This window comes from Lolium perenne, chromosome 7 (assembly GCF_019359855.2).
Source record: "Lolium perenne isolate Kyuss_39 chromosome 7, Kyuss_2.0, whole genome shotgun sequence".
Classification (NCBI taxonomy): domain Eukaryota; kingdom Viridiplantae; phylum Streptophyta; class Magnoliopsida; order Poales; family Poaceae; genus Lolium; species Lolium perenne.
Genome location: NC_067250.2, coordinates 120,645,801 through 120,670,227, shown reverse-complemented (window position 1 = coordinate 120,670,227; position 24,427 = coordinate 120,645,801). Strand labels below are relative to the sequence as shown.

The following is a 24,427-nucleotide window of genomic DNA, read 5'->3' as shown; positions in this document are numbered from 1 at the left end:
GAGTTTTTGGTTTCGCAAAAGTGTGTTCTCAAATATTGTTTTGGGAAAGTGATGCAAGTGGGACTGGTGGAAAGTGTACCTGGGAGGTACGGTGGAAAGCTGAAATGTTTTGTGTTGGCCGTATGAGATGGCCGGGAAAGAAATGGGGTCATCCTTACCTATTGGTCTGCAAATAAAATGGTTTACAGAAAAGTTTTTCAACAACAATAAGAAGATGTTATACTCTCGAGAGGAACCACCTCTCGCTCCTTGTCGCCCTGGTTTAGTGTCTGTTCCTTGCTACTGCCATATTGCATATCCTTTACTTCTCTCTAAGGTGGTTTGCGAGTACATTCAAACGTACTCATTGGCATTGTTGTCCTGGCTATTTACTTGGCCAGACTTTGAAGAGGAGTACTACGAAGAAGAGGAGTACGACGCCGAAGACGCGAACTAGGTCGCTCTCCCGATCCCTCACCTTTGTAGGGTAAAGGCCTGAGGTGGGGTTCCACCGCTGTTTGAAGTCAAATAAATTCCGCTGCTGTTTGTTGAACTTCGGCCTTGATGGCCTATGATTTAAGACTTCCGTATTAATGTTATTCGGTACTGTAATGGATGATGTAATCTGGTATAAGTTCGGTTATGTATTCACGATGGAATGATCTTGGGATCGTGAAATTGTATGCATAACAGGAGTTCTGGACTGGTAAGTCCGGGGCCCCACAGAGCTGGTATCAGAGCCATCCTGACTGTAGGAGACCTTAGTTAGCCTGGGCGTTAGCACAGAACAAAAACTATTTTCTTAAATCAAAGAGGTTGACTAAATGCTGAAAATGCTTAAGTCCCTTATCTCCCTCTATTTTTATTCAAACTTTACTTGCATTAATGTTTTTATTATGCATAAAATTTTGCACACTTTGATCACTAACTTAATCTACTCTAAAAATTTGTGTAGATGGAGATCGAGTACACGCACTTCCGTCAGGTCGGGGTGAGGCCGCCTCTCTACTTCTTCGAGCGGGCCTTGGCCGACCTGGCTGTTCGTTGCGGACGTCCGGTGCCCGAGGTGAAGGGCGTCCGTACCGAGAGGTCTGCAGACTCAGAGATGGCCTGGTTGGTCACTTGCGTCGTCAGGGGGAGCGGGATTGCCCCCGTTTCTGAGGAGTTCACCATCGACGTGATGGAGCGCACGTGGCTTGACGGGATGATCCGAGTCTTCCAGGAGGCTCTTGCTCGCCTTGCTTTTCTGCACCCAGAGGTTGTCGCCGGCACTGGCTACTAGTACCTTGGCCAGCGCGACCTCGCGGGCCAGCCCGTGGCCGGCGCCCCACACGCCGACACCGCACACCAGCTGCACCACCTTGAGTACCTGCTTCACCACACTCAGACTCAGCAGGACCGCGCCCGTGAGAGGTGCGACCTGCAGGAGGACGAGATTGTGGCACTTCGCGCTCAGCTTGCTGCTGCTCAGGCTAACCTTGTCAGTGAGTGCAAGCTGAGGTTTGTCGCACGCCGGAGGGTTACCCGCCTGAAGGCGAAGGTGGCTTCGCTGGAGGCTCTGACTGCTCAGATGGAGGCCACTATTGAGGAGCTTGAGGACGACGGTGAGGATCTCCGCAAGGAGAACGAGGCTCTCCTTAGTGACGATGACGACTACGAGGAGGAGGACTTCGATATGGAGCCCGACACTGAGGATGAGGCCTTCATCAAGGACGAGGATGAGGAGCCCGAGCCACTGATGTCTGAGGAGGACCCCGAGGAGCCAGCCTTTGTTGAGGAGGACGCCCCACCTGCCCCTGAGGGTCCTGTCGTGGACCTTGACGACTTCTAGAGTGCTGCCCCCCAGACTCGCACCACCTTATCGTAGGACGATGATATAGGTCCCCGTGCGATGCGAGTAGACTTATGATGATGGTTCTGTTAAAACCATCCATTTTGGTTGTGCTGTATGAGACTTATGTTGTGATGTTGTATGACTATGTTGTGCCTTCGGCACCCTGCTATGTTATGCTATCGTTTGCCTACTTTACATTTGCGAGTTTCCGTTTTCAAAGTTGCATTTTTAACAAGCCCTCCCCTTTTAAGTGGCTGCCCATCTCCTTGTTTCCCCATTAATATCTGATCCACATCTCTTCAGGATGGTTGAAACCCGTAGTGGAAACGCCAGCGGGTCCGACCAAAACCCCCCTCCACCTCCGGACCCAACCATGGCACAACTTCTGCGCCATATGATGGAAGACCGTGAGGCAGCCCGTGCAGAGCGCCAAGCTAACCTTGCTACCCTTCAGCACCTCGCTCAAATTGCTACCGGAAACGCCAACAACAATAATGGCGGGGATGGTAATGCAGACCCCCGCTCCAAGCTGAAGGATTTCCAGAGCACCAATCCACCTGTCTTCTCCAAGTGCACTGAACCCCTCGACGCCGATGACTGGCTTCGCACTATTGAGAACAACCTGGAAGTTGCCGGAGTCGGCGACAATGAGAAGGTTCTGTTCGCCACTCATTATCTTTCTGGACCAGCCCGCGCTTGGTGGGAAAACGTCAAGGCTATTCAAGCTGAGGGACACATCATCAACTGGGAAGAATTCAAGACCAAGTTCCGCAAGACCCACATTCCATCAGGACTGATTAAGCTCATGAAGGACAAATTCATGATTCTGAAGCAAGGAAGCATGACTGTGGTGGAATATATGGACAAGTTCACCACTCTGTCCAGGTATGCTCCAGAAGACACCGACACTGAAGAAAAGAAGAAGGACCGTTTCCTGAATGGTCTGCATGATGAGATGCAGAGTATTTTGGTCGCTGTTCCGTACCCTGACCTTGAGTCCCTTGTTGATGCCTCTATCATGGTGGAGAGCAAGCGCAAGAGTGCGTTTGAGAACCGCAAGCGCAAGGCGATGATGCAGCAAGGCAGCTCCAGTAATCAGCGACCCCGCAACTTTCCTCCACCAAGGCCGGCGCCCCAGCAGCAGAGGACACCACCCCCTGCACCTCGCCCCAACAATCCCAACCGCAACTTCAACCCTCAGCGTTCTGGAGGAAGCAACTATAATCCCAACTACAACCGCCAGAACAACATTGTCCGCCCTGCCACCAACGGATGCTACACCTGCGGACAGCCGGGTCATTTCTCCAAGGAGTGTCCCAACAAGATGAACACTGCTCAGCGCCCCAATGCGCCCAAGCCAAATCAGGGTCAAGCTCGCACTGCCGCCGGAAGGAACCAGAACCAGAAGAAGCCAGCTGGACCAGCTAGGGGACACCTCAACCACGTCAACGCTGAAGAAGCTCAGGAAGCTCCGGATATCGTTCTGGGTACGTTTCCCGTCAACTCAGTACCCTCCATCGTCTTGTTTGATTCCGGAGCATCGCATTCGTTTGTTACTAAGCCGTTCGCTAGAAAGAGTGGCTTAAGGCCTACCATCATGAGACGGCCTATGCTAGTTCAAATTCCGGGAACCTCCACCAAAACGGATCTATCCTGCAAGGATGTTCCTATAGATATTCAGGGGAAGCGTTTTCACGCCAATCTGATAGTATTGGGTGAGCAAGGTCTGGAAGTTATTCTTGGCATGGATTGGATGGTCAAGTATAAGGGTCATATCGACTGTGCTCGCCGAGCCATAACCATGACTGCTGAAGACGGCGAGATAATTGAACATATAGCCACCATGCCCTCATCGAAAGCCTTATGCAAGAAGAGTGTCGCCAGTCCAGCCCTGCATGAAGTACCCATAGTTTGTGAGTACCCTGATGTCTTTCCCGATGAGCTACCCGGTATGCCCCCTGATCGGGATATCGAGTTTATCATCGAGCTAGTTCCCGGAACTGCCCCCATCGCTCAGCGACCTTACCGGATGAACCCGCAGGAATTAGTTGAGTTGAAGAAGCAGTTGGATGACATGTTGAGGAAAGGATTGATTCGCCCGAGCGCATCACCCTGGGGATCTCCCGTTATCTTTGTGGATAAGCGGGACGGTACTATCCGTCTGTGCGTGGATTACCCAAAACTGAATGATGTCACCATCAAAAACAAATACCCCCTCCCGAAGATTGAAGATTTGTTCGACCAGATGAATGGCGCCCGAGTTTTCTCCAAGATTGATCTCCGAACAGGTTATCATCAACTCAAGGTTCGAGAGTCAGACATTCCCAAAACTGCCTTCACCACACGGTATGGACTTTTTGAATATACCGTGATGTCCTTCGGACTGACCAATGCCCCTGCCTATTTCATGAATCTCATGAACAAGGTGTTCATGAAGTACCTCGACATGTTCGTCGTGGTTTTCATCGACGATATTCTGATCTACTCCAAGAATGAAGAAGAGCATGTTGAACATCTGCGGATTGTTTTGGGAACTCTCCGAGACCATCAGCTTTACGCCAAGTTTAGTAAATGTGAATTCTGGCTGAAAGAAGTAGGATTCCTTGGTCATGTCATTTCTGCCGGAGGAGTGTCAGTCGACCCGTCCAAAATTCAGTCCATCATGGAGAAGAAAGCCCCTTTCTAGGATTGGCGGGTTATTACCGCAAGTTCGTTGAGGGATTCTCCAGCATTGCGAGACCCTTAACGCAGCTGTTGAAGAAGGATAAGAAGTTCGAGTGGACCGATAAATGTGAGGCCAGTTTTCAGGAACTCAAGAAGAGATTAGTCACAGCCCCCGTCTTGACCATGCCCGATATCACCAAGGATTTTGATGTCTACTGCGATGCATCAAAACTTGGTTTGGGAAGTGTGTTGATGCAAGAAGGCAAGGTGATAGCCTATTTGTCAAGACAACTTCGACCGCACGAGATGAACTACCCCACGCATGACTTAGAGCTTGTTGCTGTAGTTCACGCCCTCAAGACCTGGCGCCACTATCTAGTGGGAAATCGCTGTGAAATCTACACCGACCACAAGAGTCTGAAGTACATCTTCACTCAGCGGGAGCTGAATATGAGGCAGAGCAGATGGATGGAGCTCATCAAGGACTACGATCTCGGTATTCATTATCATCCTGGTAAAGCCAATGTCGTAGCTGATGCCCTTAGTCGAGAGCCCTGTTCATTGAACGCCCTGATAAAAATTGCTCAACCCAAGCTGTATGAAGAACTGGAGGAGTTCGGTCTCGAGCTCGTTAGCCATGGTTTTCTGGCAAACCTTGAATTGAAGCCTACATTATTTGACCAAATCAAGGAAGCTCAAGTGGGCCATGAGAGTATTGAAGGGATCAAGCATAGGATGAATAGGGAAGAAGTTTCTGGTTTCACGATTGGTGATGAAGGAGTTTTGTGGTACAAGGGACGTCTGTGTGTACCTAATATTGAAGATCTAAAGCAACTCATCATGAAGGAAGCTCACGACACCCCCTACTCAATCCACCCTGGAGGAACCAAAATGTATCAAGACCTGAAGAAACAATTTTGGTGGCACGGTATGAAGCGCGAAATAGCGTTTTTCATTGCTCGTTGCGACGTGTGCCAGAAAGTGAAGGCTGAGCATCAACGACCAGCGGGACTACTCCAACCCCTCAAGATCCCCGAATGGAAATGGGAAGAAGTCGGAATGGATTTCATTACAGGATTGCCTAAATCTCAGTGCGGTCACGACTCCATCTGGGTTATCGTTGACCGACTTACCAAAGTTGCTCATTTCATCCCGGTGAAGACCAACTATAATGGTACCAAGCTAGCTGACCTTTATATATCCCGTATTGTTAGTCTCCACGGAGTCCCCAAGAGGATAGTGTCAGATCGAGGTACCCAATTCACCTCGAGATTCTGGAAGAGCCTGCATGAAGCCCTTGGAACCAAGCTAGCCTTTAGCACTGCCTACCACCCACAGACCGGAGGCCAGACAGAAAGAGTAAATCAGATTCTTGAAGATATGCTTCGTGCTTGTGTCCTCGCCTATGGAGCAAAATGGGAAGACTGTCTACCCTTCGCAGAATTCTCTTACAACAATAGCTACCAAGCTAGCCTTCAGATGGCCCCCTTTGAAGCCCTATATGGTCGCCGCTGTCGAACCCCTCTCAACTGGTCCGAGACCGAAGATAGTCAAGTTTTTGGACCTGACCATCTTCGTGAAGCCGAAGAACAAGTCCAACTGATCCGTGATCGCCTCAAAGCCGCTCAATCCCGCCAGAAGAGTTATGCTGATTCCAAGCGTCGCGAGTTGACCTTCAAGGTTGGAGATCATGCCTATCTTCGCGTCACTCCACTCAAGGGAATGCAGAGATTTCACGTCAAAGGGAAGCTTGCCCCCAGATATATTGGACCCTTCAAGGTTCTCGCTCGTCAAGGTGAAGTATCTTATCAACTGGAACTGCCTGCTGAATTAGCAGATTTCCATGATGTGTTTCATATCTCTCTACTTCGACGATGCCTCCAAGTGCCCGACAAACCTGAGACGTTCAAGAACATCGATTATCGCACCCTCGACCTCAACACCGACTTAACCTATCGTGAAGTACCCCTTCGGATTCTGGAAGAAGCTGTTCGTCTCACCCGAAGAAGAAAGATTAAATTCTGTAAAGTCCAGTGGACTAACCACTCCGAGGAGGAAGCCACTTGGGAACGAGAAGATCAACTTCGGAAGGACTTTCCCGCACTCTTCAGTTCCTAGCCACCGAATCTCGAGGACGAGATTCATTTTAAGGGGGGAAGGTTTGTAACAACCCAACTTTTGTGCATCGATTTAAAAATTTGGAACGCAAAATTTTGGGCCAACAAAAACTTTTTATGTTTTCAACGTTGCATGCATATAGATGATGTTGCCCTTGATTGTAGAATGTGTGTGTTGTGCTTGTGCAAAATTACAATTTTGTGTGTAAACCCCAAAGGTCCTATTATTCATGTGACCCCTTTTTATTTCCAGTTTTAATTCTATAAATCATGACACAAAACCTTGGAGCATCTCACCTTTCTCTCTAATTTCCACAAAACCCTAAAAACCTCTTCTTAGATGTCACCCCTTCTCAAATCTTGTTTTATTAATTTAAACCTTGCCAAAAACACTAGATCATTTTGATCATTAGCATGTGATAATGATCTTGGAAGATCATGCCTCTACCCAATTTTTCCCTCCTCCAAACCTCATCCATTTTTCTCCATTCTCATATCCAAAAATTCCATAAACAAGTAGCCATATTTGACTCATCATATTTTGCCCTAACTTGCCCTGGACCATGCTTAGGAGTGTGTCTAATTTTTTTTTGAATAATTAAAGAAGAGGAGGATGGCCATGCCGGCCATCACACCACCACATTACCTTGCATCCCTCTAACTATCTCTCTCTTCTCTTTACTCCTCCAAACCACCAGCATATGGACAGAATTCGACCCATCTCCCTCCTCTCCACTCTCTTACTCTACATACACGGATCACATGCTTAGGCATGCATTTGGCACCATGTGATTAAGAGGGAAATGGGAGAGAGGAGGTAGCCGGGATGGTTTGGTGATCATACCACCTCTAGCCTCGATCCAAGCAGATGCAGCCAAGCCTTGGAGCACCTGCACCACCCTACCCTCCCTCCTGTCCCTCCCCTATCTCCCTAATCACCCTCTCCCGTCCTCTCACAGCCGTGGTCACCCGCATGAGGACAATCGCCCACTCTTTTCTCTCTGCTGCGAGTGCACACGACGCCAGCTTGTCAGCAAGGCTTGCTGCATCTCTCTACTCCTCCTGGACAACTCCCCAGCTCCCGTTTATCACTCCATCTCACTCCCTGCCCGTGGTCACCCCCAATGGGCGACGTGCACGCCGGCATTGGCATGGCCATGGTGGCCACCTTACTCCCTCGCGCTGGTGGGTTTGGACGATGAGGCGAGCTCATCAGCATGCGTTCGAGACTCAGAGACAAGCTCCCGCCAGCCCTTTCCTCCCCCGTGCACGCCAACACCGTCGCCAGGTCACGTCGATCTGTCAAACACTTGATAGATCACAACGCCACCGTGCTGTCTCGCTCCCTCTCGCTGCAGACGTCGCGCACACCTGTCCACGGCGTGGCACGCTCCCTCAGCCACGTAGCCACCGCCCAGCTCGCCCACTGAACGGCCACCACACGCCCTGCTCCCTCGCCACGGACCCGGTGCACCGTGCACCGGCGTAGCGCCTTTAAAATGCCCCAACCACCTCCTCTCCTTTCCGTTTGCCAGCAGACACACACCACTCCACAACACCATCTCCCCCGCGGAGAGGAGCTCCACTCCTCTCTGCAGCCCGCGCTCGAGCTCGCCGTCCGCGAGACCCCGGTGAAGGTTGCCGTTGCGGATCCTCGCCATCCCTTCTCTAACCTAGCTCTCTGGAAGCCCCTCTGCCCCTTTTATTTAACGCGCACGATTTTCCTTCCCAGGTGTGCACGCCGGCGACGCTATCCCGAACAGCCATTCCCGCCCGTCGCCGTCGATCGCCGGAGAACCGTCGCTGTTTTCGTCGCCGTGACCATCGACCGGTAGCCCGCCCTCTTCCGCATCCAACGCGCCCGACGCCGCCAGTTTCTGCAACTCCAGGTGAGCACAGGAGCTCTCTGCCGACGTTAGGGTTAGCCCGCCGGTCGCCTGGCCGCGTCGGGGAGGAAGACGGTGGCATGCACCGTTGGATCTGATCCAACGGGTGCATGCGCACCTAAACGGGCCCAGGCGCCAGCGTGGCGGTGATACGTCTCCGACGTATCGATAATTTCTTATGTTCCATGCCACATTATTGATGATATCTACATGTTTTATGCACACTTCATGTCATATTTGTGCATTTTCTGGAACTAACCTATTAACAAGATGCCGAAGTGCCAGTTGTTGTTTTCTGCTGTTTTTGGTTTCAGAAATCCTAGTAAGGAAATATTCTCGGAATTGGACGAAATCAACGCCCAGGGTCCTATTTTGCCACGAAGCTTCCAGAAGACCGAAGAGTCAATGGAGTGGGGCCACGAGGTGGCCAGGAGGGCAGGCGGCGCGGCCCCACCCTTGGCCGCGCCGCCCTGTCTCCTGGGCCCCTCGCGTCGCCCCCTGACCTACCCTTCCGCCTACTTAAAGCCTTCGTCGCGAAACCCCCGTCACCGAGAGCCACGATACGGAAAACCTTCCAGACGCCGCCGCCGCCAATCCCATCTCGGGATTCAGGAGATCGCCTCGGCACCCTGCCGGAGAGGGGATTCATCTCCCGGAGGACTCTACGCCGCCATGGTCGCCTCCGGAGTGATGTGTGAGTAGTCTACCCCTGGACTATGGGTCCATAGCAGTAGCTAGATGGTTGTCTTCTCCTCATTGTGCTTAATTGTCGGGTCTTGTGAGCTGCCGAACAGGATCAAAATCATCTATCTGTAATTCTATATGTTGTGTTTGTTGGGATCCGATGAATAGAGAATACCATGTTATGTTGATTATCAATTTATATCTATGTGTTGTTTATGATCTTTCATGCTCTCCGTTATTAGTAGAGGCTCTGGCCAAGTTTTTGCTATTAACTCCAAGAGGGGGTATTTATGCTCGATAGTGGGTTCATGTCTCCGTGAATCTGGGGAAGTGATAGAAATCTCTAAGATTATGGATGTGATGTTGCCACTAGGGATAAAACATTGGTGCTATGTTCGAGGATGTAGTTACTGATTACATTACGCGCAATACTTAATGCAATTGTCTGTTGTTAGCAACTTAATACTGGAGGGGGTTCGGATGATAACCTGAAGGTGGACTTTTTAGGCATAGATGCATGCTGGATAGCGGTCTATGTACTTTGTCGTAATGCCCAATTAAATCTCACTATACTCATCATAATATGTATGTGCATGGTCATGCCCTCTTTATTTGTCAATTGCCCAACTGTAATTTGTTCACCCAACATGTTGTTTATCTTATGGGAGAGACACCTCTAGTGAACTGTGGACCCCAGTCCAATTCTCTATACTGAAATACAATCTCTTTAATCTTTGTTCTCTCTTTGTTTTCTGCAAACAATCATCTTCCACACTATACATCTAATCCTTTGTTACAGCAAGCCGGTGAGATTGACAACCTCATTTGTTTCGTTGGGGCAAAGTACTTGGTTTGTGTTGTGCAGGTTCCACGTTGGCGCCGGAATCCCTGGTGTTGCGCCACACTACATCTCGCCGCCATCAACCTTCAACGTGCTTCTTGACTCCTACTGGTTCGATAAACCTTGGTTTCTACTGAGGGAAACTTGCCGATGTGCGCATCACACCTTCCTCTTGGGGTTCCCAACGGACGCGTGTCGAACGAAAAGACAATACGTCAACCACGCGCATCAAGCAAATTTCTGGCGCCGTTGCCGGGGAGATCAAGACACGCTGCAAGGGGAGTCTCCACATCCCAATCTCTTTACTTTGTTTTTGTCTTGCTTAGTTTTATTTACTACTTTGTTTGCTGCACTAAATCAAAATACAAAAAAATTAGTTGCTAATTTTACTTTATTTGCTATCTTGTTTGCTATATCAAAAACACAAAAAAAATAGTTACTTGCATTTACTTTATCTAGTTTGCTTTATTTACTGTTGCTAAAATGGGTACTCCTGAAAATACTAAGTTGTGTGACTTCACAACCACAAATAATAATGATTTCTTATGCACACCTATTGCTCCACCTGCTACTACAGCAGAATTCTTTGAAATTAAACCTGCTTTACTGAATCTTGTTATGAGAGAGCAATTTTCTGGTGTTAGTTCTGATGATGCTGCTGCCCATCTCAATAATTTTGTTGAACTATGTGAAATGCAAAAGTATAAAGATGTAGATGGTGACATTATAAAATTAAAATTGTTCCCTTTCTCATTAAGAGGAAGAGCTAAAGATTGGTTGCTATCTCTGCCTAAGAATAGTATTGGTTCATGGACTAAATGAAGGATGCTTTTATTGGTAGATATTATCCCCCTGCTAAAATTATATCTTTGAGGAGTAGCATAATGAATTTTAAACAATTGGATACTGAGCATGTTGCACAAGCATGGGAAAGAATGAAATCTTTGGTTAAAAATTGCCCAACCCATGGACTGACTACTTGGATGATCATCCAAACCTTTTATGCAGGACTGAATTTTTCTTCGCGGAACCTATTGGATTCAGCTGCTGGAGGTACCTCTATGTAGATCACTCTTGGTGAAGCAACAAAGCTTCTTGATAATATGATGATCAATTACTCTGAATGGCACACGGAAAGAGCTCCACAAGGTAAGAAGGTAAATTCTGTCGAAGAAACCTCTTCCTTGAGTGATAAGATTGATGCTATTATGTCTATGCTTATGAATGGTAGTGAAAGGACACGGATGTCGCCTAGAGGGGGGGGGGTGAATAGGCGATTTAAAACTTTTACGAGATGGGCTTAACAAATGCGGAATAAAACTAGCGTTTACTTTGTCAAGCCCAAAGCCTATATACTATTGTTCACCTATGTGCACCAACAACTTATTCTAAGCAATGGTTCACCTATGTGCACCAACAACTTATGCTAAGCAATACAAGCAAGTATGTGATAGCAAGATATATATAACTTCAAGCACGATGGCTATCACAAGGTAAAGTGCATAAGTAAAGAGCACGGGTATAGAGATAACCGAGGCACGCGGGAGACGATGATTTATCCCGGAGTTCACACTCTTGCGAGTGCTAATCTCCGGTGGAGAGGTGCGGTTGCTTAGTGCTCCCGAACGCCACAAGAGGCTCACCTTGAGGTGTGGTTGCTCGATGCACACCAACGCCACAAAGGCCTCACCCCAAGATGCGGTACTCACACCACACACCGAACGCCACGAAGGCGCCTCACCTAAATCTCCGGTGACCCTCGCCACAAAGGCCTAGGTCACGGTTCCACTAAGGGATTTCCTTCGAGGCGGAAACCAGGCCTTACACAAAGGTTGGGGCACACTTCCACAACGTAATTGGAGGCTCCCAACAAATCGCCACAAAGGCCTAGAATCCGTCTAGGGTTCCAAGAACCCAAGAGTAACAACCTTCTTGCTTTCACCACCACGAATCACCGTGGAGAACTCAAACCGATGCACCAAATGCAATGGCAAGAACACCACAAAGATGCTCAAGTACTTCTCTCTCAAATTCCAACAAAGCAACAAAAGCTATTGGAGGAATAAGAGAGGAAGAACAAATAGGAGGAGGAACACCAAATTTCTCCAAGATCTAGATCTAGTGGATTCCCCTCACAAAGAGAGGGATTTGATTGGTGGAGATGTAGATCTAGATCTCCTCTATCTTTCTCTCAAATAGATGCAAGATTCATGGGAGGGAGAGGGAGATAGCAAGCTCAAAGAAGGTCAACAATGGGGGCAAAAACGAGCTCAAATGGATAGGGAACATTGGGGAAGAAGACCCCCTTAAATAGGGCAAGAGAAATCTGCCCGTTATGCACAAAACTCGTCAAAACCGGAACTTCCGGTCATTTGGGGCGGAACTTCCGCCCCCCGGAAGTACCGGCCAAGTTCCGGATGAAGTGGGGCGACCCTGGAAAGCTTACAGTATACTTTTGCGTGCAGAATCGTCATTTCCGGAAGTTCGCCGGAACTAGGGCGGAAGTTCCGGCCACCGGAACTTCCGGCCAACTTCCGGCCAAAAAACTGCTTCACGGAAACTTGAATAACTTTTGCATCCGGACTCCGATTTTGATGATCTTGGGCTCATTTCGAAGCTAGTAAAAAGCTCTACAAGATCATGCATGGAACCATCATAGTCCAGTAAGGTAGGATAGAAACAAATGGATAAAGGTTTTACCTACCTATAAACAGCAAACCGGTAAAACCTCCAATATGGAAAATGCAACAACTTGAGTTAGGAAACTCGGATTTAGGTGAAACCAATTTTGTTGTAAAGAAGATGACAAGAGCTACCCCACAAAGAGTGAAAGTCTTAAGAACAAGTGGGGTAGGTTTTTCTATGTATTTTAGAGTGAAACCTCTCAATACGAGAAACCGAGAAAAACTCCAATATCGAAAACGCAACAAGTGATTCATGCGGAATCCGTTTTCGATGAACTAGAGCTTGCTATGGAAATAACCACAAGCTCTAAATCACCACATGGATAAGATCCAAATAACAACCAAGAAATATGATGCAAGGATGCAAAGGTTTGAGCTCTCTCCGAACGATACGATCGAGTTACTCACTCGAGAGCCCTCTTGATAGTACGGCAACTAAACTATAAAACGGTCTCCAACTACACCATGAGACCTGTAAGAAAGAAACCCTATCAAGAGCAAACCTTAACCTTGCGCGTTCCTCTTGAGCTCGATGAAGACGATCTTGATCACAACAAGATGGAACACCTTTCTTGATTGTGCTTGCTTGATGAAGTCTTGTAGATTGCTCCCCCATAATCCACCATGGGAGAGCATTTTCTTCGGCACATCTTCACATATCCATGATCACCATATGGATGGCAAGCTTCAAGCAAATGATCTCTTAGAGATGGCTCATCTTGAACTTGCACTTCATTTCTTCATTCTTCATCATGTTGATGTCTTGAAGTTAACTTTGAGGGATCACTTCATCTTCATCTTCAAGGCATACTTGATACTTGATATCCTTCATTAATTTCTTCTTAATGCAACCTTGAAGCCAACATATGGTTCAAGCATTGCCTATGGACAACACCTACAAATATAACTCAATGCAAACATTAGTCCATAGGGATTGTCATTAATTACCAAAACCACACATGGGGGTCCATGCACTTTCAATCTCCCCCATTTTGGTAATTGATGACAATCTCTTTGAGAGTGTTTATATAAGGAATTTAAGTAACAAACAAGTTGAATACATAGAGCAAACTCCCCCATGATATATGCATGTGTGAATGATCTTGACTTTCATTGCATATATTGGCATTCAAAGCCTAGTGGAGTTTCCTCTAAATATTCAACTATGCAAAGCAACAAGATGCAATGCAATAAAGGCACATGCTTAAGCACAAAGCAAAGACATAACCAAATTCCCTTAAACCCTCCAAACTTATCCCCCATTGGCACCAATTGCCGAAATGGGTGAAAAATTTAGAAGGCCAATATAGTGAGAGTTCCTCCATGGCGTGTGCATTTCTCATAATTTGAGTGGAATCAAATGCATGTATCCAATGACGAATATTCGGAAGGAATCACACTATAGATAGGATCAAAGATTGCAAAAAGATAACAAAGTCAAGAAGCTTCAACAAATGAAGCAAGCAACCAAATGAACCACAAAGAAGATACCAAAAGAAAGATAGATATTATGATAAGATCAAGAAGATTGCTCTAAATAATTTGAGGAAGCTCCCCAAGGTTTGTGCACAAAACAAGACAATTTGCATTGAAGTATAAAGTGCACAAACATGGAATCATCACTCCCATAATATCATTCAAAACAAAAGATACCAAGTGAATCAAACTCTAATGATCACCACAAAATAGTGCCTTAAATAAAATGAGGAAGCTCCCCAAGGTAGATGCATAAATTAAAATGTTCCATTTGAATACAATATGCATAACATGGAATCCTTACTCCCTCATTACCATTTAAAACACAAACATTTGCAATAGATCATAGATAGAAAAATAAGCTTAACACTTGCAACAAACAAATAGTTGAGCAACAAGTAAGAGGCACCATAATAAAAAGGCTCAACCAAGAGGATATGTGAAAGGCATGATAAAGCATATTATAAGACTATTACAAGGATAAAAAAAACATCATCATAGTCTTCAATGAATTATATTGCTTAGCATGACCAATCAACACGCAATAAATAAATAAGATATCAAAAGGAGATGTATCATCTCTTATGTGTATAAGTTTCTCTAAGTGGGCAATATCACAAAGATATTTATCCACAAAGAAACATGCACACACAAAATAGATATGCAACAAATATAGCATGATATCCAAGACGAAGTCATGCAATATACCAATAAGAATTTTTGCTTATTAGCATGGCCGAAGGCTCAATTTTATCTTATTGTACATTCATGAACTCCAACCACAAACATCTAAAATACATCACAAATATCAACAAGGGAAAGAAGATAGTTGGGATGCATTGAGAAAGTCAACAAGTATCACAAACGAGGATACCAAAAGAAATAACTAAATTTGCACTTTCATCTATATTGCACATGTGAGAGCCTTGAGGAATTGATATGCAATAAAATTGCTAGATAGGCATAGTTGGGATGGATGAATCATGAGCATGATTTAATATACTTCCCAACAAATGCACTCATCTCAAATTACTCACATTCACAATAAAGAGGTTTCATTAAGACTTTTGCAAGAAGCACACTATTTGCAAATCAAGAGATTCATGCCAAGATGCAACCATAAGGTTGGATACTAGAAAAATATGCATGAGAAGATACTTGTTACCAAGATAGCATTGGTGTGGATGTAGTAGATATGTGTTCGTTGACCATCCTAGCTTGCCTCAAGTTACCATTGAGTCACCACTTCTTTCCAAGAGTGAGACAAGCATTCAATGCATATCCATTGTACCTAACACAAAGGTAAGTACAAAATGGTCCCCAAACTGATTGGGTCCGAAGTAGTTAGACACACTACAACATATAGGACAAACTCCACAATTCTATGTGCATATAGATATGAAATTGAATTTCATGCACATCTTAACCAAATTAGGATTTGATGGAGTTTACCCTATATATTGGATCAAAGAAAGTGACACATGCCATAAGATATACATATATTAAATATGCATGCACAATACTTTCAAGAACCAAAGGAAGATACAATTTGGACAAAACACCAAATAAACCAAGAGACAATGGTTGTCCAAATTATATCAAAGAATCAAATCAACACAAGATTGACTCCAAAGACTTATCTCATTATAAGAAGCTAATTAAACCTAAACACAAAGGAATGAGATAACCAACTCCCAAGAGAGCAAGGTTCCAACAAATAAACCAAACCGTCGAAACTTTTATGATGGCACAAAGTACCAAAAAGAAAATTTTATGTCTCCCAAAACCAAATTTTTGATAAAGATCAAGAGATGTTAAGCATTCTAATAATATAGAAGAGCTCCACCAAGTTTGGTGCATTATCTAGGATTTTTTATATGAATACAAAATGCACAAAACTAGGATCATCACGCTACCTATATCTTCTAACAATGCTAAGAAAGTTTGAATAGACAACTTAGATCCATAAGATGCAAGGAAGACACATGGGAGTCAAAGCACAACAAATTCATGGCAATAAATAAGGCAATATAAATACAAGAGCCAATGTAGATATGATCAATAAATATCTACCTCATAACTGATTACCAATTGTCCTAGGACAAGAGGTATTAGGAAATATTTCCCGGTGGTAGTTTGTAAGTATACATAAGATCATATTTACAACGAACAAAGCATATGGTAAAAGATAAGAGTTAACCATCATGCAAAGATAGTTTCTTGATAGCTTCATTTAGTCATACCAACATGCAAGGCAATTAATAGTATTCATACCAACATGCAAAGCAATTAATAGTATTCATACCAACATGCAAAGCAATTAATAGTATGACTTGAAGCACATGGTTTTCCAAAAATGTATTGAGGGACACGTTGTGAAAAACCATGCCAAGAAAAACTTTCACAAATAAGATCCACAAAGATATTAGCAATGAAGCCATTTAAGCAAATTGGAGCTTGTTTGAGCAAACATGCCACATAGGAAAGAGATAATTTACGGTATCAATTCTATGTGACACAATCTCAAATGTTCACATTTTCTAGGCTTGTAATATGCACAAAGCTTATTACTCCCCCATAATGTGATAAGGAATTTATTTTCACAAGAGGCAAATAAGATCCAAGTAGAGATATTAATGGACATTAGAATTTGAATTTCTCATGAAGATGACATACCACATAGCGACTAGATAATCTCGCAATATCAATTCTAAGTGATATTCCTCATGTACACACATTGTTTAGGATCATGAAATTCCCAAAGGAATATCACTCCCCCAAAATGGGATTGTCCATTAATCGCTCATAAGAGCCATATAAGATACAACAAGATGCAAAGAGGCTCCAACACAAACACAAATACATGGTGTGCAACCCAACATGCATAGACTTGATTTCTCAAGAAAAACTATTAGGAAGCACAACATATACAAACACATGTTAGGAACAAAACTAACACATGCAAAGGGACGAGTAACTTTCAATATAAATGAGTTGAGAACATGTTACCGCAAGGAGGAACATTGGATATATGATAGTAGCAAGATAATCAAAAGACTTGGCTTGATATAATATAAATGATGAAGATCCCTTAATTCTTCATGATGTAGCCAAGTCTCCAATGCCCTCCAACAAGCACCTATTGATCAAGTTTTGGATTGTTGGTCCCCAACTAAGTTGGGTCCTAAGAGGTTAGTCACAATAGGCTTGGCAACCCAAATGGTTCTTTTCTTGACACCACTTTGAGCACCAACAAATTTGGCAAACACATTGCCACCCTCATCCTTACGAAGAGAATAAACATCATCAACGGTGATAGAGTTGGATGAGGTACCAATAGTACAAAAGGAGGAGATGTTGCCCTTCTCACGGCATATGTAGCAAGTTCTTTTCTTCTCCTTCTTCTCACTAGATTTCTCCACAATGGGAGCATTGGCTTGGTTCTTCTTGGGAAGTGGCATTTCTTCAACTTGAGGTTGAATATGAGCTTGAGCTTGAGGCCGCTTCCCTTTTTGCTTCTTCTTCAAAGGGCAAGATCTAACATGATGCCCTTCAATTTTGCACTTGAAGCAAACAATCTTGGCCGGGTCTTTGAATTGTAATTGGCCCTTCTTAGTCTTGTTGTTCTTGGACTTGTTCTTGTTGTTGGAGTTGAATCCAAGTCCACTCTTGTCATTGGGGGATTGTTGCACACTTAACATCTTGTCAAGTTTGCATTTCCCTTCATGACCCTTTACCAAGTCGTTCTTCAAAGAAGAGACTTGGGCCTTGAGCTCTTTGATTTCCTCTACATGGTTAGCAACAACACAAGTACTAGAGGAAGTAGAACCTTCATTGTTAGAGCAACAAGGCAAGTAAGATAATTCATCACAAGATTTAGCAATATTATGAGTGGATGAATTACTAGGACTAGCACATGGCAATATAACATTTTGAGTATTAGTGCTAGTACCCACATGAGGCTCACACGGTGTTGCCTTTGATATGATAGCCTCATGAGCTAACTTTAGCCTATCATGAGAAGCTAGAAGATCCTCATGGGAGCTAGAAAGCTTTCCATGATTTTCTTCCAATTTCCCATAATTTCTAGTTAGCAACTCAAGTTGAGCCCTTAGCTCAACATTCTCCTTCAAGATAGATGCTTCACAAGAAGTAGAGTTAGTAGCACAAGCATCATCACAAGACATATTAAGAAGAGAGGGTAACATAGCATGCTCTTTTAAATAGGAAGCTTGAAGTTGCTCATGGGACTTGGTGAGGATAGAGTGTTCGCTCTCCAAGACCTTGTGGGCCTTGTCTAGATCATCTAGATCCTTAACAAGTTTATCATGACCAACACCAACTTTGCGATTTTCCTTTTTAAGCATTTTTACTTGAGCTTTAGCATGGTCTCTTTCCTTAGTGAGTTTAGAAACTATTTCATTTTGAGACACTTCAAGGGTTTCAAGTTGCTCTTCAAGAGAGGCTATGGTCTCTTGTTCTTCTTCAAGATCATTCTTTAGGGATGCTACATCATTGGCATACTCTCGTTCAAGAGCACCCTTTTTATCAATGGTGTTCTCATGCATCCAAATAAGTTTTTGGCTCTCAATAGCGGTAGTCAAGATTTCAAAGAAGTGAGTACTAGCAATTTTATCTTTGCAAATAACCTTGAATACGCTCTTACCCTTATCGCGTAGAGAGACAACCCAATCCTCTTCTTCATATTCATCCTCATCCTTATCACCACGAGACATATTAGGTTCCATGGTAGGAGTTACCGTGGAAACCTTGGCCATAAGGCATATATGAGGACCGTGAGATAAAGATGAGGAGTTACTTGAGGCTCCTTTCAAGATCTTGTCTTGACCAATAGAATCTTTGGTTTCCTCTACATTGTTAGACACACAACAACTAGAGGAAATAGAATCATTTTTATCATGGCCACAAGACAATGCAAGCATATCATCATTAGATTTTTTCAAGCAACTTACACATGATATGCAAGGACTATCAACACAAGCACGTAAATCATTTCTAGTGCTAGATGTGTTTGAGTCCGTAGATGAAACATTGCAATGAGATAGAGATGAAGAATCATTAATAGAAAGCTCAAAATCAACATTGCAATTTTCATCACCACTCACCATATCATTACCTTGTGTCTTGACACACTTTGGTGAAGTGGATGAAGATGAGAACTCATCACGGCCGGAAGTGGAAGCAATGCAATCATCCTTAATAATATTGGACACATCATATTTATCTTGAATTTTTGTCCATAACTCATGAGCGCTCCAAAAAGGCAAGTATGGAAAAAGACCTACATCTCTCAAAGCATTCATAAGAACATAAGAAGCTTGAGAATTGAGATATAAATTTTTCTCATCCTCTAACGATAGATTTTGTGAATCCATAGGAGGAGAAAAACCTATATCTACAATTTTCTCCATATGAGGGTCAATGTCCCGAAAATGACTAAGCATGCAAATTTTCCAAACATCATAATTTGTGCCATCTAATATAAGAGTGTTATCATGCACTAATCCTCTAGCCGACATCTTTACTCTCAAGGCGGTGAAGCCTAAGAATGAGAGACCTAGCTCTGATACCAATTGAAAGGACACGGATGTCGCCTAGAGGGGGGGGGGTGAATAGGCGATTTAAAACTTTTACGAGATGGGCTTAACAAATGCGGAATAAAACTAGCGTTTACTTTGTCAAGCCCAAAGCCTATATACTATTGTTCACCTATGTGCACCAACAACTTATTCTAAGCAATGGTTCACCTATGTGCACCAACAACTTATGCTAAGCAATACAAGCAAGTATGTGATAGCAAGATATATATAACTTCAAGCACGATGGCTATCACAAGGTAAAGTGCATAAGTAAAGAGCTCGGGTATAGAGATAACCGAGGCACGCGGGAGACGATGATTTATCCCGGAGTTCACACTCTTGCGAGTGCTAATCTCCGGTGGAGAGGTGCGGTTGCTTAGTGCTCCCGAACGCCACAAGAGGCTCACCTTGAGGTGTGGTTGCTCGATGCACACCAACGCCACAAAGGCCTCACCCCAAGATGCGGTACACACACCACACACCGAACGCCACGAAGGCGCCTCACCTAAATCTCCGGTGACCCTCGCCACAAAGGCCTAGGTCACGGTTCCACTAAGGGATTTCCTTCGAGGCGGAAACCGGGCCTTACACAAAGGTTGGGGCACACTTCCACAACTTAATTGGAGGCTCCCAACAAATCGCCACAAAGGCCTAGAATCCGTCTAGGGTTCCAAGAACCCAAGAGTACCAACCTTCTTGCTTTCACCACCACGAATCACCGTGGAGAACTCAAACCGATGCACCAAATGCAATGGCAAGAACACCACAAAGATGCTCAAGTACTTCTCTCTCAAATTCCAACAAAGCTACAAAAGCTATTGGAGGAATAAGAGAGGAAGAACAAATAGGAGGAGGAACACCAAATTTCTCCAAGATCTAGATCTAGTGGATTCCCCTCACAAAGAGAGGGATTTGATTGGTGGAGATGTAGATGTAGATCTCCTCTATCTTTCTCTCAAATAGATGCAAGATTCATGGGAGGGAGAGGGAGATAGCAAGCTCAAAGAAGGTCAACAATGGGGGCAAAAACGAGCTCAAACGGATAGGGAACATTGGGGAAGAAGACCCCCTTAAATAGGGCAAGAGAAATCTGCCCGTTATGCACAAAACTCGTCAAAACCGGAACTTCCGGTCATTTGGGGCGGAACTTCCGCCCCCCGGAAGTACCGGCCAAGTTCCGGATGAAGTGGGGCGACCCTGGAAAGCTTACAGTATACTTTTGCGTGCAGAATTGTCATTTCCGGAAGTTCGCCGGAACTAGGGCGGAAGTTCCGGCCAAAAAACTGCTTCACGGAAACTTGAATAACTTTTGCATCCGGACTCCGATTTTGATGATCTTGGGCTCGTTTCGAAGCTAGTAAAAAGCTCTACAAGATCATGCATGGAACCATCATAGTCCAGTAAGGTAGGATAGAAACAAATGGATAAAGGTTTTACCTACCTATAAACAGCAAACCGGTAAAACCTCCAATATGGAAAATGCAACAACTTGAGTTAGGAAACTCGGATTTAGGTGAAACCAATTTTGTTGTAAAGAAGATGACAAGAGCTACCCCACAAAGAGTGAAAGGCTTAAGAACAAGTGGGGTAGGTTTTGCTATGTATTTTAGAGTGAAACCTCTCAATACGAGAAACCGAGAAAAACTCCAATATCGAAAACGCAACAAGTGATTCATGCGGAATCCGTTTTCGATGAACTAGAGCTTGCTATGGAAATAACCACAAGCTCTAAATCACCACATGGATAAGATCCAAATAACAACCAAGAAATATGATGCAAGGATGCAAAGGTTTGAGCTCTCTCCGAACGATACGATCGAGTTACTCACTCGAGAGCCCTCTTGATAGTACGGCAACTAAACTATAAAACGGTCTCCAACTACACCATGAGACCTGTAAGAAAGAAACCCTATCAAGAGCAAACCTTAACCTTGCGCGTTCCTCTTGAGCTCGATGAAGACGATCTTGATCACAACAAGATGGAACACCTTTCTTGATTGTGCTTGCTTGATGAAGTCTTGTAGATTGCTCCCCCATAATCCACCATGGGAGAGCATTTTCTTCGGCACATCTTCACATATCCATGATCACCATATGGATGGCAAGCTTCAAGCAAATGATCTCTTAGAGATGGCTCATCTTGAACTTGCACTTCATTTCTTCATTCTTCATCATGTTGATGTCTTGAAGTTAACTTTGAGGAATCACTTCATCTTCATCTTCAAGGCATACTTGATACTTGATATCCTTCATTAATTTCTTCTTAATGCAACCTTGAAGCCAACATATGGTTCAAGCATTGCCTATGGACAACACCTACAAATATAACTCAATGCAAACATTAGTCCATAGGGATTGTCATTAATTACCAAAACCACACATGGGGGTCCATGCACTTTCAGGTAGGCCTAGTGTTGATCCTAATAATGTTCCGTTAGCGTCATTGGGTGCTCAAAAAGAATATGTTGATGTGAATTTCATTAAAAATAACAATTATAACAATTCTGGGCCATATCCTGCTAATGGTAACTCTTATGGTAGATACGCTTCACCTAATGAGGAAAAGATGTTAGAAATTGAAAGATCCACCAAGAACTTTATGCAATCACAATATGAGCAAAATAAATTGTTTACTAAAACTATGAATGAGCAATCTACCTTGTTGAAGAATATAGGAAATCAACTTGAAAATTTGAATATGGAGATCTCTGGGTTGCAAACTAAACTTGCGAATGCTGAAAACCGAATCTCATACATGTCTGCGTCACAATCTTCTCTAATTAATAAAATGGCTGCTAAACCTGAGGTTATAGATAATAAAATTACTACTACAGCAAATGCCATCCAAGTTAGAATTAATGAGAATATAAGATTGATGGCTGAATTGCGTGCTAGGTGGGAAAGGGAAGAAAATGAAAAAGAAGATAATATAGCTAAAGTTTGGACTATTACCACCACTAGTAATGCTAATGCTACACATGTTGCTGCACCTCCTACTAATACTAATAAAAGAATTGGTGTTAGCAATGTTTCCACTTCAAATGCAAAGCGCGAAAAACTGCCTGAAACTGCTAAAGCTACTTTAAATCGCCTGTGATAAAACTGCTGAAATTTTTTCCAACATTGGGGATGATGATCCCATTGCTTTAGATTACAATGGTTTGAATTTTGATGACTGCCACATCTCTGAAGTTATAAAGTTCTTACAAAAACTTGCTAAAAGTCCTAATGCTAGTGCTATAAATTTGGCTTTCACGAAACATATTACAAATGCTCTCATAAAAGCTAGAGAAGAGAAATTAGAACGCAAAGCTTCTATTCCTAGAAAGCTAGAGGATGGTTGGGAGCCCATCATTAAGATGAAGGTCAATGATTTTGATTGTAATGCTTTATGTGATCTTGGTGCAAGTATTTCTGTTATGCCTAAGAAAATTTACAATATGCTTAACTTGCCACCATTGAAAAATTGTTATTTGGATGTTAATCTTGCTGATCATTCTACAAAGAAACCTTTGGGGAAAGTTGATAATGTTCGCACTACCGTTAACAATAACCTTGTCCCCGTTGATTTTGTTGTCTTGGATATTGAATGCAATGCATCTTGTCCCATCATATTGGGAAGACCTTTTCTTCGAACTGTTGGTGCTATCATTGATATGAAGGAAGGTAATATTAAATATCAATTTCCTCTCAAGAAAGGTATGGAACACTTCCCTAGAAAGAGAATGAAGTTACCTTTTGATTCTATTATTAGAACAAATTATGATGTTGACACTTCATCTCTCGATAATACTTGATACACACTTTCTGCGCCTAGCTGAAAGGCGTTAAAGAAAAGCGCTTATGGGAGACAACCCATGTTTTCACTACAGTACTTTGTGTTTATTTTGTGTCTTGGAAGTTGTTTACTACTGTAGCAACCTCTCCTTAGTTTAGTGTTTTGTTGTGCCAAGTAAAGTCGTTGATAGTAAGGTTCATACTAGATTTGGATTACTGCGCAGAAACAGATTTCTTTGCTGTCACGAATCTGGGAAAAATTCTCTGTAGGTAACTCAGAAAATTATGCCAATTTACGTGAGTGATCCTCAGATATGTACGCAACTTTTATTCAATTTGAGAATTTTCATTTGAGCAAGTCTGGTGCCTCAATAAAATTCGTCATTACGAACTGTTCTGTTTTGACAGATTCTGTCTTTTATTTCGCATTGCCTGTTTTGATATGTTCGATGGATATTTCGATTCCATTGACTTTCAGTAGCTTTGTGCAATGTCCAGAAGTGTTAAAAATGATTATGTCACCTCTGAACATGTATATTTTGATTGTGCACTAACCCTCTAATGAGTTGTTCTAAGTTTGGTGTGGAGGAAGTTTTCAAGGATCAAGAGAGGGAGATGATACAACATGATCAAGGAGAGTGAAAGCTCTAAGCTTGGGGATGCCCCGGTGGTTCACCCCTGCATATATCAAGAAGACTCAAGCATCTAAGCTTGGGGATGCCCAAGGCATCCCCTTCTTCATCGACAACATTATCAGGTTCCTCCCCTGAAACTATATTTTTATTCCATCACATCTTATGTGCTTTGCTTGGAGCGTCGGTTTGTTTTTGTTTTGTTTTTGTTTGAATAAAATGGATCCTAGCATTCTTTGTGTGGGAGAGAGAC

At 43.7% G+C, this 24,427-nt stretch overlaps 1 protein-coding gene across 1 annotated transcript; it reads left to right on the top strand.

Annotated features, from left to right (window-relative positions):
• Positions 1-2,186: 2,186 nt before the first annotated feature.
• Positions 2,187-8,024, top strand: LOC139833685 (uncharacterized). Its single transcript, XM_071824026.1, has 5 exons — positions 2,187-2,698; positions 2,777-3,713; positions 4,565-4,744; positions 4,916-5,370; positions 7,829-8,024. Exons 1-5 carry the CDS (start codon positions 2,187-2,189, stop codon positions 8,022-8,024), a joined length of 2,280 nt encoding a protein of 759 aa, XP_071680127.1.
• Positions 8,025-24,427: the final 16,403 nt, after the last annotated feature.